Genomic DNA, 16,317 nt, shown 5'->3' with positions numbered 1-16,317 from the left:
TCCTCCTTTTGCTTGCACGTAGGCTCTATATCTCTCTCTCAAATAAATAAATAAATCTTAAAAAAAAAAGTTATGAGATAAGCAGCCAAAATTTCCTGCACATTTTTTTGCTCTTTGAAGATGTTAAGAGCATTTATTAACTCTTTTGGACATTATGAACTCATTTGTGTCTCACTCAATGTTTGCTAATAAGTTTAAATTCCTGAGTAAAAAAAAAAATTTTTTTTAATTGGCCATAGGGGCGCCTGTGTGGCTCAGTGGTTGACTGTTTGCCTTCAGCTCAGGTCATGATCCTGGGGTCCTGGGACTGAATCCCACATTGGGCTCCCCACAGGGAGCCTGCTTCTCCCTCTGCCTGTGTCTCTCCCTCTCTCTGTGTGTCTCTCATAAATAAATAAATTAAATCTTAAAAAAAAAAATTGGCCATAGTGGGTATGGTTCATCCAGCTATGATCTAACTAAAGACTTTGGAAGCATTTTTCATCTTTGTAGTAGGAGATCCAACAAAATAAAACAGCAATGCCCAGAAAGAATTCCCCTCGGTCAGCCTTCCCTAAGTAAGGAATAGGAACAACAGGTGGATTCTATAGGTCCTGCTGCTAAAAGAATTTAAAAAAAAAAATTTTAACCCGTTATTTTGTAAGAGCTTGTTGTCTTTATGAGCAGCTTGAGAGGAGGAATCAGATGTTTTCTCTTTGCATTTCAGTGCTTGGCCTGGCACATAGTGGGTGGTCAGAATATTGGATTGAATACTTGAGATTCTAGATTCTCTCTTAAATTATTTTACAGACCAGCATACTAGGGAGAGCCTGAGATTTAACATGCAGCATTTGAAAAGGGATTTGTTTTTAGAAATCTCCACAGCTGAGTACTTTGGATTATGAAGGTCTCTTTTCTATATTTGCCCGACCTGGCTGGACACAGGCATATGTCACATAATCTGCATTTAACCATTTTTTTCTTTTCATTTTAGCAGTGTTTATGTTTCTTGAGGTACATCTGAAAGATCCCAAGTATTTACTGTATATGTAAATATTCTTTTAAGAAAAAAAAGAAAACACATGTAGTTTTCGCATGCAAGTTATTTTCAGCAGGCAGTTCCTTTCCTGCAGCACAAAAGGCTAGATATAAAAACAAACAAGAGGGAATGTGCTTTTTTAACAAATGGGTCCTTAGAGATGGGTTTTAAAACATGGTTTTTGTTTCCTGATCTAGCTTTTACCCTATCACTTTGTAACACTTAGAGAAATCCTGAAATAAATCAGTGACATTCTCACAGCTTTAAGGCTGACAGTTTAATTTTTTTCCTGTTTTGTCTATTGCTGTGGCCAATGTAATTAGGTCATACCCATGTGAAAAATTACTTGTACGAGAAAAATTTTGGATGTGTATGTGTGTTTTCAGGAAGATTTGTTTCTGCTAACATTCACATCATCGTTTGCATATGAAACTAATTTGCTGATCTTACATAATTTAAAATATTAATGTTGAGTTAAAAAAACACAACCCTAATTCAAAAGGAAAAAAGTTTCTATTATAATTTTATATTGTAGTAAGAGTAATTATATTTTAAAATATTTGTAGCAGACAGACCACTGATTTTTTTTTTTTTTTAATGATAGTCACACAGAGAGAGAGAGAGAGAGAGAGAGAGAGGCAGAGACATACACAGAGGACATACACAGAGGGAGAGGCAGGCTCCATGCAGGGACCCCGACGTGGGACTCGATCCCAGGTCTCCAGGATCGCGCCCTGGGCCAAAGGCAGGCGCCAAACTGCTGTGCCACCCAGGGATCCCCCAGACCACTGATTTTAAAACATATTTGTTAATTATATACATTGGATGCCAACTCTGGAAGGAGTCATTCTAGCAGAAAGGGGAGAAAGACCTAATTTCTCGTTTTCTTCTTTTAATAAGCTGAATGTCTTGCTTTCACTTCTGTGGATTAATTTAAGAATTTTAATAACTATTCTTACTTGCTTCCAAAACTTAAACACCAGGATTAACAGATACAAAAGCCACAGTTTAACTTATTTTATTGGCTGAGTGTAAAGGTCAAAATTACCAAGCATTATAGAAGCACCATTAGAAGTATACAGTAGACCCCTTGTAGAAATCATGAAGGACAGCCAGTGTAGGCCATGTCTGGAACACAAATACAAAATTTGAGTTGCTCCCAGTGACAGAAGCAGAGCAATTGTCAAGAGTTTGACCCGGTTGAGAAAGAATTTAAAGGGCCAGCAGATCTTTCAGCGCTCACAAGATAGCTTTGTTGTCTCCTGTAACATTTGCTGAGAAATAAGGCACGCTAAATATTAAGCAATTCCCCAGAATTCCTCTGAGTCCCTACCCAGTGATTCTGTTTTCAAATGAAATAGTCGGTGAGCTAAACAAAATGGGAAGGCTCAATTAGTGCTGCCCTTCTGGAAGTCTACAAGGTGATTGGAGCGCTAGTACCTCATTTCAACCTTTTTGCTACAAAAAAAAAAAAAGAGAGAATAAGAGAGATCGACAGGAAAAGAGTGGTTTTTTGAGAGGCAAGAGGTTTGCTTTCTAAAACAAGAGCTACACGGCTAATCAGATATTACTTCTGAAGTTCTGTTTTCATGTCTTAGTAGGGCTGGATTTCAGAGTCGCTTGTGTTCTAATCAAGAAAAATATGATTTTTTAGGGAGAGGGCAGTTTCCCCAAATAACACCGAATCACTTTTTTTTTTTTTTTTTTTTGTGACATTCAGAAATTTACAGGGGCCTCTTGCTCAGCTTGTAATATTTTCTGTAATTCCCTGCTTTGGGTAGAATTTGGAGAACGCTTGCAGAAAATTGACTGTGCTTACAAATTACAACCACCTTTATTTTTCAGCTGCGGAAGCCGGACTTCCTTTAACAAGCTGGTGTTATTTTCTTTTGCAGGGACTTTATGTTTTTGTGGTTTATTTCATTCTACACAACCAGACGTGTTGCCCTATGAAAGCCAGCTACACAGTGGAAATGAATGGGCACCCAGGCCCCAGCACAGCCTTCTTCACACCGGGGAGCGGCATGCCTCCTGCTGGAGGGGAAATCAGCAAGTCCACCCAGAATCTCATCAGTGCTATGGAGGAGGTGCCTGCCCTCGCCCTTGCTCTTGCACTTGCTCATGCTGTCCCCTCCCTCCTCTCCCCTCTTCCCCCTCCCTGCCCCCCTCACCAAGAGTGACAGAAGGCACTATGTGACTTTCAAACCCCTTTCCTACCAGTAGCCTCTGATCTATGGTATTTGATTGGCTTACTCTGATATCATGCCTGTTATCTAATTCTTTTTCTTCCTTGTCCTGTGAGCTGTACTAACCAGCAGTTTGTACTGGGAAGTCAGCGCAAAATTTGTCATCACTTTCTTCAGAATCTTCCTAATTTAACGTGGCAGTGACTGAATCTGCTTCGGAAATGGTTTTTTTAAATACTGTGTTCTTCCTAAAAATACTATCTCAGCTCTCTTTCTTCAGTCATCCCAACTCATTACTTTGATCCCAACAAACACTCAGTGAAAAGAAAATAGGCTAAAACTCCCTTTAATTTAAATACCCGAAAATATTTTAGGACAAGAGCTTGGAAGAAGGCTTCAGCAGCACTACTAGGAAATCTATCTGGGACGTCCTCTGCGAGATCCACCTCCCATTGTCCTCTGCATTCTGTCCATCTCGTTTTGCTTTCCTGCGTCTAAATCATATTGCCACCAACCTGTCAGCAATGCTACCCATAGCCCTGGGACCACCACTCAGATTTTAAAACCTACCTGAAGACATTTGTCCAGTCAGTGATGGTATGCAGGTCCCTGGCCAGTTCTTTAATGCCTCAGGCGTGCTTGCTTATACCATTCCTTACATAGCTCATATTCCCTCTCTGTATTAAAGAGCCAAGGGGCATGGGGGCGGGGGCATCTGGGTGGCTCAGTGGTTGAACATGTGCCTTCGGGCTCAGGGCATGATCCCGGGGTCCTGGGATCCAGTCCCACATTGGGGTCCCTCCATGGAGCCTGCTTGTCCCTCTGCCTATGTCTCTGCCTCTCTCTGTGTGTGTCTCTCATGATAAATAAATAAAATCTTCGAAAATAAATAAATAAATAAATAAATAAATAAATAGCCAAGGGAAGGGGCGCCTAAGGGGCTCAGTTGGTTAAGTTTCCAACTCTTGATTTCCCTTCAGGTCATGATCTCAGGGTGGTGAGATTAAGCCCTGAATCAGGCTCCCTGCAGAGCAGAGCCTCCTTAAGATTCTTTCTCCCCCCTCTCCCTCTGCCCTTCCCTCTTCCCTCTCTCTAAAAAAAAAAAAAAAAAAAAAAAAAAAATTAGAAATAAAAAAATAAGGAGCCAAAGGGAATAGTACTTGTGTTTGCATCCTGAAAAATGGCAGGCAGCTAAAGTGCATCTGTCTGTAAGTTAATGGCTTACAGATAGATAAGTAGGTAAAGAGGTAGGTGGGTAGAGAGATAGATGATCTATCTGCTCAGTGATTATTTTTTGTCTTCCATATTAATGTAGAAAGGAGTTTTATTCATGTCAGGTTAAAATTAAGGTTAAGTGATCACAAGTCAAGTACAATATTTAAGAATTTAGTTTTTAGTACCCTTAAATGCTTGGAAATATAACACCATTTCTATATCCCCAAAGTTCTTAAAATGGAACTTTTTTCACATCATATTTGATACCAATAGAAATAGATCTTTTTGGAATGAGACTTTAAAAAAATTTTTTTTTTGTCCTTTTGATTGTGTACCCAATGTAGCATTTGTCTACATCTGGCCTATACAAAACAATAGCCATTAGCCATGTGTGGTTACTTAAATTCAAACTCAGTAAAATTAAAGAGCATTAAAAATTCAGTTCATCACTCACCCTGGCCACATTCAAGTGCTCAATAGCCACATGGGTTCGGTAGCTGCCATAATGGAGAACGCAGATGTAAATATTTGTGTTGTCACAGAAAGCTCTGTTGTGCAGTGCTGGTCTAGATGTTCAGCTTTTTACTGAAATATTTTAAGGTTTAATCTTCTCTCACAAGATCTCTACAGTCCTCAGGTCACTTTTCTCAATACAAGGCATCCCTGCAGTCTCTCAGAATACCTTCTGTTGGGAGGGAGCAGCTGTGACAGTTTAATTCCTGCGTCTGAGCCACCACTTGAATGTGTGTGTGGGGTGTTGCATGATGCCATACCCTTAAGTGTGCTCCACATTCCTCAGAGGCTTAAAATTGGCCTTGATCCAGCTGTCGATGAAGGACTGTCAGAGACATTCTAGGAAGCCCTGCAGAGAAGGGAAGGCATGAGGAAAGGAAGGATTAAGGGATTGGTTATCAGTGATCTTGAGGGATGTGGATATATTTAATCATTTCAGGTGAGAACTATCCTCTTTATCATTTGATCCAAGGATTATGTGAATACTTTATAACTGGAAATTTCACTCCCCTTCCCCTCTTTTGTCCACCATGCCCCATCCCTCCCCTCCAGTTCTTAAATTCTTAGCAGTTTTCTTTTTATACATCCTACAAAAACATAAAACATGTTGTTTGGGTTAAAAAATAATTTTCTTTCGACGCATAACAGCATAGAGATCTATAAGTAATTTTTTTTTAAGATTTTATTTATTCATGAGAGACAGAGGGAAAGGTAGAGGCACAAGCAGAGGGAGAACCAGGCTCCCTGCGGGGAACCTGATGTGGGACTTGATCCCAAGACCTGGGGAGGACCTGAGCCAAAGGCAGGCACTCAACCACTGAGCCAGGGAGGTGCCCCTATAAGTAATTCTAATAGAGAAATTGTTTAGGATCACCAAATTGGGTTCTCTCTAAGGACCAAAGGTAAAATTAAAGATAGATCTCTAAAGAGTTCAGCAGTCCCTTCGCTTGGCCCCTGTAATGAGAATGTGGAGCTAAATTAAATATCAGAGTAAATATGTATGTATTGATATTATGGTTTCCTTTTCTCACTACTCTCCCCCAAAAAGGTGCCCCCTGACTGGGAGAGAGGATCCTTCCAGCAAGCCAGTCAGGCCAGCCCTGACTTGAAGCCAAGTCCACAGAATGGCGCCACGTTCCCTTCCTCTGGAGGATATGGCCAAGGGTCACTAATAGCCGATGAAGAGTCCCAGGAGTTTGATGACTTGATATTTGCATTAAAAACTGGTATGTATGAAAAAAAATCCTGGTATGTATGAACCCACAAACCACATTAGAAATAGGCACTCTTGCTGTGCTACAACTTGTATCTTCTTCCCATGAAATTGCAGAAGTACAGTCAGTCACCCCTTAGCACATCCTGATTCTCATGACCCATTCTTAATCCCAGCAAACTTTAGGATATTTTGTTCTTGGCACCAAATATAACACAACCTAAAAATAATTTACAATTTGCTCTTAAGAAAAAGCCATATTCCGACTAAATGTAAATATCTCTGTCCTGGAATCCTGATATAACACCAAGATACCACTGAGACAAATTTAATATTGTAAAGACAAGCTGGTGGGGATCTCACCCAGAGAATTTGCCTCTGACCTGCCAAAGACACCTGGAGTGTCTCTGAAGCAAAAAATGTCAAAGGCAATGTCAAAGGCAAGATAATGGGCCACATATAGTTCTACTGCTTTCCAAGCACCATCATGTATCATATTTCATTGGTTCCTCCTACATGTTCAACCCCACTCAACCTGTGACCCTAATGGATGGTTGTTCTCAAATCAAATATGCAGGATGTTTTCTTAATTTTTTTTTTTTATTAACTAAACTATTCCTGAATGTGGGGCTCAAACTTATAACACTGAGATCAAAAATTGCGTGCTCTACCAACTGAGCCTGCCAGGCACCCCTACAGTTTTTTTTCTTTTATTCTTTCCCTCAGAAAAACCTCAAACTGCCACTGTTATAAAAATTACAGGGCAGCCCGGGTGGCTCAGTGGTTTAGTGCCACCCTCAGCCCACGGCATGATCTTGAAGACCCGGGATCAAATCCCACATTGGGCTCCCTGCATGGAGACTGCTTCTCCCTCTGCCTGTGTCTCTGCCTCTCTCTCTCTTTCTCTCTTTCTCTCTGTGTGTCTCATGAATGAGTAAATTTTAAAAATATATATTTAAAAAAAATTTCAGTGAACTTTTCATTTCTAGATGTACAAGCAAGAAGATATGTCCTTACTCAGATGAAACTATTAAGATAATTATTCAAAGTGCATTTTACTGTATATCCCCTGTATTAAGAATAGTGCCTGGTTCCAGAGTGGCCAGGTGGGACACCTCTGTGACCCTTAATTTGTTTATTTATTATTATTTATTTTTTTTAAAAAAAGAGAAAAGAAAAAAAAGAACAGTGCTTGGCACTTGGTAAAACTTTTGTAGATATCATTGGAAAATGAATGAATGAATGAAAAAATGAAATTTAGAGTTTGCTTGGTGGAATAGACAGTCACACAAACATGACATAAAGAAGAATAAGTAAGTGTGAAACAAGTTACTAATTATTCAAAAGATCAAGGAAATTTTTTTGAACTCTCTCAGTTGATTCTTGAAAAATATGTGGTTTTAAATAGGTAGAGAGTGGACAAAGGGCATTGCAGACTGAGGGAATAGGATCAGCTGAAGTCCAGGGCTTACAGGTGCGTGGCCTACAGGTACTTGGGGAGAAGCAACCCTGTAGTGTGGCTGGGGTGGAAGGGGAGTGCAAGCCAGGCAGCAGGAGAAAGGCCCACAAGGTAATTTACCTGCATTGTTACTGACTTACTGTAGTCCCCCAACTGGGTTTTTGTGAACAACCTCCTTGAGATATTTATAGTCATCCTCAATGGGAGGATCCTCTGACTGAGTATATTTGGGAAATTGCAAGGATTCACAATTCACATTAGCATTTAGCAGCTCTGAAAAGTCCTAGAGTAAAGAAACCCACTTCACTTAATTTAACCTGGTGTTTCCGGAACACATTTAGTAATAGATTCATTTTGTGGGAGCAGAACACTTGCTGGTATTTTACATAACATTAAAATGCTATTCAGAAGCCATGCTAAGGAGTGGGATTTTTATAGAACCTAGTGAGCCATGGAGGTTTTTGAGGAGAGGAATGGCATGTTCCCACTGGTTTTTGAGGCAAAATAACTCTTACAAAAGTATGAGGAATAAATTTAGAAGCAAAACCAGAAAGGCTGGGAGATTATTATAATCGTCCAAGGGAATGAGATTTGGGCCTCAGATCTGGGGAGTGGAAATGAGAAAGAGAGGATGAACACAAGAGGAAGGCTGAGGGAACACAGAGAGGACAGTTCCCAAAGGCTTCTGCTTCTCACTTTGGTGGCTGAGGAATTGTATAAGGAGCATGTATTCATTTGTTTTAGGGGGAAACTGATGAGTTCAGATTTGGAAGTATTGGTTATTAATCCTGGGGGTCTTAAATATTCAGGGTTGAAGGATCTTAGCCGAGGGTGCAGGCTGGAGGTATTTGTTTGACATGTATCCATGTAGAGACTACATTCAACACTGTGGGAATAGACAAGTTTGATCTTGGGAGCGTGAAGGAGAGAGAGAAGAAAAGGGAAGAGAAGAGGAAGGGAGAGGAGACAAAGGAAGGGCAATGAGAAGAGCATCCTGTATAATATCTCTAAAGATTGAATAGGGGCAACCTGGGTGGCTCAGTTGGTTAAGTGTCCTTAAGTGTCAGTTAAGTATCAGTTGATTTCAGCTCATGTCATGATGTCAGGGTCGTGAGACCAAGCCTGGTGTTGGGCTCTGTACTCAGTGCAGTCTGCTTGAGATTCTCTATCTCCTCCACTCCCATCCCCCCGCCCTTGCACTCCACGTTAGCTCTCTTGCTCTCACTCTCTCTCTCTGGAACATAAATTAAAAAAAAAAAAAAAAAAATGAGTGAATAGAAGAGGATCCCACAGAGGAAACTGCAGCATGGTGAGAAAGAAGTAAAGAGAGAAGTTTCATGAAGGAGGGAATGAACAGCTGTCTAAAATGTTCACTAGCAGGACTAAAATGGGTCTTTCAGATTACTAGTAATTCTCAGGGACAATTATGTCCCCAGCACTACAAAGTTGATGTTGTGACACTGGAAACATAAAATGAATTCTTGCAGCATAATTAAATTAGATGTGGGTCCTATATATATCACAAGTATTAAATGCATCTAGTTCAGGAATGTATGGAATGACTTGCTTACTTATAGATGAGTTTAGCATTCCTTGGAACTCACTAAACTCGTTAGGAAATAAATACTTTAAAAGACCGAAATAAGAGTCTCTAGCATTGGTTCCCTCTATTTTTAGAAAAGGTACTATAATAATCAAGCACCACCCCCAAGACACTTCATCATAGGATATGGGCAAATCAAAGGAGCAAGTCTACGTGCCATTCCATTTACAGCTGAATTTAGAGTTGACACGTAGGCCTAGATTTGGCCCAGCAGAGGGTTTTGTTTGATTGTCATGGCATTTTAACATTTTTTAAGCCCAAATTTTAAAATTCAGAGATATCCCAGGGTACCTCGCAGTCTCAGTAGTGGATCATGTGACACTTGATCTTGGGCTTGTGAGTTAGGGCCCCACACTGGGTGTAGAGATTACTTAAAAAAAAAAAAAAAAAAAAAAAAAAAAAAACAGAGATAGCCCATAAAAGCCCAGAATTTCTTTAAAAAATAAAATTCTAGCAACAAAGTGCTTAAAATCTAGGCAATCTTAAAATCTCTTGATTGGAATTGAGTAATGGCCATCCCTTTAGACAGCACATGAGCTCTTTGATTTGTCCAGTGCTCACCAGACCTGTGTCACTGGTTTATGCTGGCCGACCTAACATTTGGGTTTGCAAACCTTGATCTATTACCAGTCCACTTTAACCATGGGCACTCTAAGTCTAGTACTGGGAACAGTGGGTCTTCCAAGTCTTTTCATGTAAACTCTTAAACAACTTTGGAAAGCTATGTAACCCTTTGCATATATATGAAAATCTAAGGATTTTCATCATAAGTTTAAATAGTTTCAAATAATGTGATTTCCATTGTACTATAGATTTTAGTGTTTAAAAATGAAAATTTCACATTATTGTTTTAAACTAATTCAGAGCAATCTAAGTACCATAGCAATTTGATACACACTTATTCCTTTTTTTCTTTTAGATATTTATTTATTTATTTGAGAGAGAGAGAGAGTGCAGGGGAAGGGTCAGAGGGAGAGGAAGAAAAATAATCTAAAACAGACACTGAGCTCAGCATAGAGCCTGACTCAGGGCTTGATTCCAAAATCTTGAGATCATGACCGGAGCTGACATTGAGAGTCAGACACCTAACTGACCCACACACCACATATTCATTTCATTTTTAAATTATAGGAGCAGGCTTTTCTCTTACAAGCTTATGGGCTTTTCTGCCTTCAGCTCAGGACGTGATCCAGGGTCCTGGGGTTGAGTCCCGCATTGGGCTCCCTGCATGGAGCCTGCTTCTCTCTCTGCCTATGTCTCTAACTCTCTTTCTGTGTCTCTCATGAATAAATAAATGCAATCTTTTAAAAATAAATAAATATATGCATACATAGAATCTTTAAAAATAATAATAAAATAAAATATTAAGTGTTCTTACAAATAATTATCAAAAACTCTTCAGAAGAGTGCACATGGGAGTGCTTAGCTGGCTCAACTGGAGGAACATGCAGCTCTTGATCTCAAGCTCATGAGTTCAACCCCCACATTGGATATAGAGATTACTTAAAAAAAAAAAAAAAAGTTTATTTATTTATTTAAGTGCACATAGAAGCTAAAGATCTAGGAGTACATTTTCTTTAAGCTGTCCTTCTCACGCCACCCTGGACCCTTTGAAAAACCTTCATGTACCACAAGTTAAAGGAATCCCATTGCTTCAGACACTTTATAAAGGAATTCAGAGGCACTGACCAGAAGCATTGTATAGTATTAGATTTTGAGGTGGGACAGCCAGCTCAGTGGCCAGATTTTTATGTTGATCCAAAGCTGACAAGATTCTAGAATATGTCAAGCTTGGAGCGTATTGAGCTTAGAAACAAGATTTCCTTCACAGAAGGCCTCTTCCAGAAAGACTAATCTGATTCCCTATCAGCCTTCATCCCTTAGCTTCCTTCCTGGTTTTACCTCAGGCCAAGGACATAAATGTCATGGTAAACATTTCTTTATTGGAAACCTCAAATGATTTCTTTTTCAGTCAGAAGAAAATAAATGACAAGTCCTTGAATAGAAATGAAAACATTCAGAATCAAGGCCTAAATACTCAAATTCCTCTAAGAACTCATTAATAAATTTCTCTTTCAGATAGATCACATAAAACCACAATGACTTATTTAACTTCAAAAACTTCTAGAGACCAGTGTGCTAAATAAAGTTAAATGGGCATCAAAGCGGAGGAGCAAAATTTGGAAAGATTTTTTTTTTCCTTCAGAAAAAGGTTGAAGGAGAATGACCTTTGTATCACTGTCACATTTGAAAAATCTGTAGAAAATAGGAATGGGCCGTGGGATCAGAGAGCCCTGACTTGGCATCCTAGTTCTGTAATGTACTATCTGTGTGATTTTCAGCAAGGGACTCAAGGTTTCAGTTTCCTCATTTAGCAAATAAGAGTTATTATAATTAGCTTATAAATTTTCATGAAGGTTAGAGATTGTTAATGTGAAGAATCTATCACTATCTGACAGATTTGAAGTTCAGTAGCACATTGTATATATTATTTGTTGGGCTCAGCTTATTATGCTTAAAAACTATTTGAAATGTTCATCATGTATTCCAGAACACCTGGGTGTTCGTTGCACCATGGCTATAAGTGAGGTAGGAATGGCATTGGGGGTGAGCCAAGAAGGTAAGCAATGTATTCTATAGCTGAGGTTGCATACTCAAAGCCTAGAGGACAAGGAAGCAACACAGTAAGAACTGCCACCACAAGAGGCAGTGTGGTATAGAAGAAAACACCTTACATTTGGGGTTGAAAGACCATTGGATATCTGCATTCTGTGACTTCCCTGCTGTGTGACCTAGAAACTCACTGAACACCTTTGATCCCCAGGCGATCCCTGCATCTATTAAACAAGACTAATAATCATCCCTTTCCTAACTAAAGCGTGTTGAAATATCGAACAAAGGAGAGGTACTAGATGAATATAAAATATTACTTCTAGTTCCTGTGTTCCTCACTGTCTGCTCAGTAGGCTTCCACTACAGAACACTCTAGTGTGCTTTGTCAAGATGGTGGGCAAACACTTCCATATTCCTAATGAGATTTGGAGCAGGCAGGCAGAGTCATTGGGAGCTGATACTAGTTCATTCATTAAGCCCCACTCTGCCCTGATGGTAATTGTGGTGCCCTCTCTGCTTCTCTGTAGTTGATCCCATATTGGGCAACTTTGTTGTGTAGCCCTTTTGTTCCTCCTCACCTGGATTAAGCTGCTATGGGCCTCGGGGTCCCAGTTACCTTCTCCTTATACAGTGGCCAGTGTCTTCCTAAGCTACTGAGTTTCTTCCAAGAGGGACAGCTCCCCTGTTCCCTGGGCAGAGAAGAAGCATGGGCCTTTGGCCCTTTTAAAGCATAGCAGCAGACTCAAATGTTATCAACCAAAAATCATAAATGATTCAAGAGGGCTAGGTAAAAACAGGGGCAAACAGAGGGTAGCTCCAGATCTGTGTTTTTGTCAAAATATTGTCATTGGGAACATTCTAGTTCTTAACCAGAGGAAAGAGTTCATGGGTGTTTGTCACACATTTTGTTCTGTGACTTACATACATTATCTGGGGGATACCATATAATTTATTATCCAATCCAGGAAAGTTTAAGAGAATAAAGGGGATGTGATTCTGGTATAAACTAGGATTTTTCTTTTCAAATACTGTATCCCTCACCTCCTTGTTTTGAAAGAAGGTGAAAGAACTATCTGCAGGAGGGTGTGAAAATGGGCTTTGGTGAATGGGCAGGAGGAAAAGACCCTCAGGCTGGAATTAATGTGGCATGTGCAGGACCAGACAGGAGATCTGATCACTTTGAGAAAGCTTTCCAACAGGTACAGGCTGAAATCTATTTAATAGGGTAGAGCCAGATTAGGAAGTATCCTGAAAGCCAACGCCAGACTTGATGCAGTTGGTGATAGGAACTGATTGTTCCTGGGAAGGAGAGGGCAGTGGAATGCGGAATGGATCAGAGGAACAGAACGGGCAAAAAGACTGAAAGAGACATTGGTAAGAACTAGAATGCAGAGCATGGTTAATTAATACATTCAGCAAACATTTATTGAACACCCACAGTGTGCAGAGCACGGTCCTATGAACTAGAAGATAGAAAGATATGAGGGACATGATGCAATGAGGGAGTCAGACATGATAAAAGAGAATCATCATGTTTCTGTGGATGGCAGTGGTGACAGCTGAATTGATATTGACAGAAAGAATGGAGGCAGCCAAATTAAGGAGGTGGGGGGTAAGAGCATGTTGGACAGAGGTGGAAATAGTAGTGAGATGTCAAGCTAGTGAGCAAGCAGGGGTCAAGCAGATGGTGTGGGCCTTGAAGCAGGGCTGAAGACAAGGTCTCCAGTGGTGACCGGAAGGAAAAGATTCAGGAGGAAGCACAAGAGCTCTCTGGAAGGAGCCAACAAATCGGAGGATGAGATGGACAACTGCAGTGTCCCAGAAGCAAAGAGTGGATGTGGGGTTCCAACAGCAGCCTTTTGCTGAGACATTGGAAAAGACAAACCCAGAAGAGGGAGGGCTCAGCTGCAAAAAGGCAGTGTGTGTGTATGGGGGGGGGGGGGGGGGGATGCTTCCTGCTTCCATCCCCAAATAAGTTAAGAACCTAATCCACCATCTTCCCACACCTACCGAATCTCCAGAACTGTCTTTCCTGTATCTCAAACAGAAAGGGAAGTCACAGCTACCCAGCAACTGGGTTTTCACTCTCCTTCTTGTTTGTAGAGTCTAGTGCCCAGCGGAGGGGGAGGAGTGGGAGCCGTAATCTCTTGTGATTCAACCCAGCAGCACACCCCGTGACCACATCCCCATTCTGTGTATGTGTGTGTGTGTGTTTGTGTGTGTGCGCGCGCACAAGCGTGAGAAAGAGAAAGAGAACATGAATTCGTGGTCCTCTGCACATTAGAGAAGAAAAGAACGAGGCATTACTCTGGCACAGTGTTAAATTCTCTGAATTATTCTGAGTTGTAAAAAGAGTGGTGAATAGTGGAAGTTCCTCAAAACAGAGATTCTGGGCGCTATCTGTAATTAACAGCTAGCCTTGTGGGATTTGTGTATGGATCTGTTTTGGTACCGTGTTACACAATTATTTTTATCTTGGGATCAGATCTCAGTCATTCAGAGCCGTGTCTTCTGAGCGCTGATATGACAGCATGTGTTGTCAATACATGTCTTTCTTCTCAGATCACTGCCCACACTGGGTCTCAGCGGAAGGACCCATTAGGTTCAGTACACGTGGGGTTAGAGGTTTGGTTTTCTAACTATAAACCCTACCCTCCTGCTAAAAACTACTTGTTGTGTTTTTGTTTTTTTTTTAATAAGCTCCCAGTGGAGAAATGCAGTTCTTGGGAGTAAGTTACACATGTCAACCATGTGGAAACAGAAAAGGTTGAGAACCTAGACTTGTGTCTTTAGAAATCACTTTTTACTTAAAAAACTACCAAAAGGAATTTTAATACAGGCTTATAATTGTTAGGTTTAATAATATTTAGTCAAGCTGCACCTGGCAGACTCGGTCGGTAGAGCATGCAACTCTTGATCCACTTTGGGTGTGGAGCCTACTTTAAAAAAATGATAATGATGATATGTATTCGAAACGTATAGCTCACTATATACCAATATAATAGAAATAACCGTGTGTCAACTTGATGTAACTTGATTCTTAATTCACTGCACTAATGATTGGGAATTTTGTGTTGATTCTTTTTCCTCTCTCCCTCTGCCTGTGTCTCTGCCTCTCTCTCTGTGTCTCTCATGAATAAATAAATAAAATCCTTAAAATTGTATATATATTCTTCTTCTCTTACAGGTGCTGGTCTCAGTGTGAGTGACAATGAATCTGGTCAAGGCAGCCAGGAGGGAGGCACCTTGACTGACTCTCAGATTGTAGAACTCAGGAGGATACCCATTGCTGACACCCACCTCTAGTGCTTCAGTAACAATTAGAATGATGCTTTCCTGTTTGTAATGGCTTTGTGCTAAACTCTGTAACTTTTTTTTTTAAACTCTGTAACTTTTATACACACAGCTATATAATAGGAACCTGTGAATTGTACTGGACGATTAACCCCAAGGTGATTGTTTTTTTTTGGAATATGAACTACTTACCTGTGTGCAACCTGAAAATTCACTACTATGATGAAAGATGGGATCAGTTTATATCAATTAATAGTTCACACATATTCCAAGAATATTCATTGTTTTTTAATCATCTGACCTGGCTAACATTGTTTAATAAAAGTAATAAAAATCAATAAAAACAATAGAATCCATTTGACATCACCCAAGCTCATTATTTACGTGGAAATGTGTATGAGCAAAGAAATGCACTATATCTAGATGAGGTCAAGCCCTCTATTTCTTCCGGTATTGATACAGGTCATCCAGATTTAAGACTTCACAGCTTCTAGAGGATTTTCATTCCTAAAAAACATAAAATTCATTGTCTGTTGAAGATTCTTCACCTACGTATTGATGGGGATACTGCAGTCTGCATAGTCTTTCATAGAAAGTATGTATTTCTGCTCATTATGAAATTAGGGATCTGAACATTTTCCAAAATAAATGTTCTGTTCCCAGTTAAAAATAACCACTACATCAAGCACTTCAAGCACAGCTAAGACAAGAAGCATTCAAACAGTGTAGTTTGTTTAGGAGAAATATTTCTTGGTTTCCATTTTTCAGTCTTTGTCTCAGAATGAAAAATCAGAAAGTCTATCTCAGAACAAACACTGTTGTGTTCATGATGATTTCATTTACTATGGTTCCAGAAAAATCATTAGGAACAGAACACATTTGTCCTAAGGAAGCCTTTATGACCTTCTGTTTTTGAATTCTTCAGTATTTCTGAGAAAATCAATGATTTCTCAAGAAAAAAATTAAGAAATAATTATCTAAAAGAAAATTTTGTTTTGTTAATAATTTCCTATAAAGCCATAAAACATCACAGTGCCCTATAGTCACTGTTAAGGATGGCTTTATTCTTTATAAAGCCTGAGTGGCATTATTTATCTTGATAAATTATTAAATGACTCTTCTGTTAGTCTTCCCCCCTCCTATCTCCTCCCTCTTATATTGAGTGTTCATGGGTATATTGTCATTGTAGGTAGAAAACAAAAG

The 16,317-nt window shown here is 39.8% G+C and overlaps 1 protein-coding gene across 1 annotated transcript in view; it reads left to right on the top strand.

Annotated features, from left to right (window-relative positions):
* Positions 1 to 15,470, top strand: part of ADGRV1 (adhesion G protein-coupled receptor V1) — a 517,368-nt gene extending 501,898 nt beyond the window's left edge. Inside the window, exons 88-90 of the mRNA XM_025438360.3 lie at positions 2,914 to 3,105; positions 5,981 to 6,158; positions 15,008 to 15,470. Coding sequence (XP_025294145.3) covers positions 2,914 to 3,105; positions 5,981 to 6,158; positions 15,008 to 15,126 — 489 coding nt within the window. The 3' untranslated portion in view covers positions 15,127 to 15,470. The remainder of the gene's footprint in view (positions 1 to 2,913; positions 3,106 to 5,980; positions 6,159 to 15,007) is intronic.
* The last annotated feature ends 847 nt before the right edge of the window (positions 15,471 to 16,317 follow it).

The sequence above is a fragment of the Canis lupus genome, chromosome 3, assembly GCF_003254725.2.
Source record: "Canis lupus dingo isolate Sandy chromosome 3, ASM325472v2, whole genome shotgun sequence".
Taxonomy (NCBI): Eukaryota; Metazoa; Chordata; class Mammalia; order Carnivora; family Canidae; genus Canis; species Canis lupus.
This window is presented reverse-complemented; position numbering and strand designations above follow the sequence as displayed.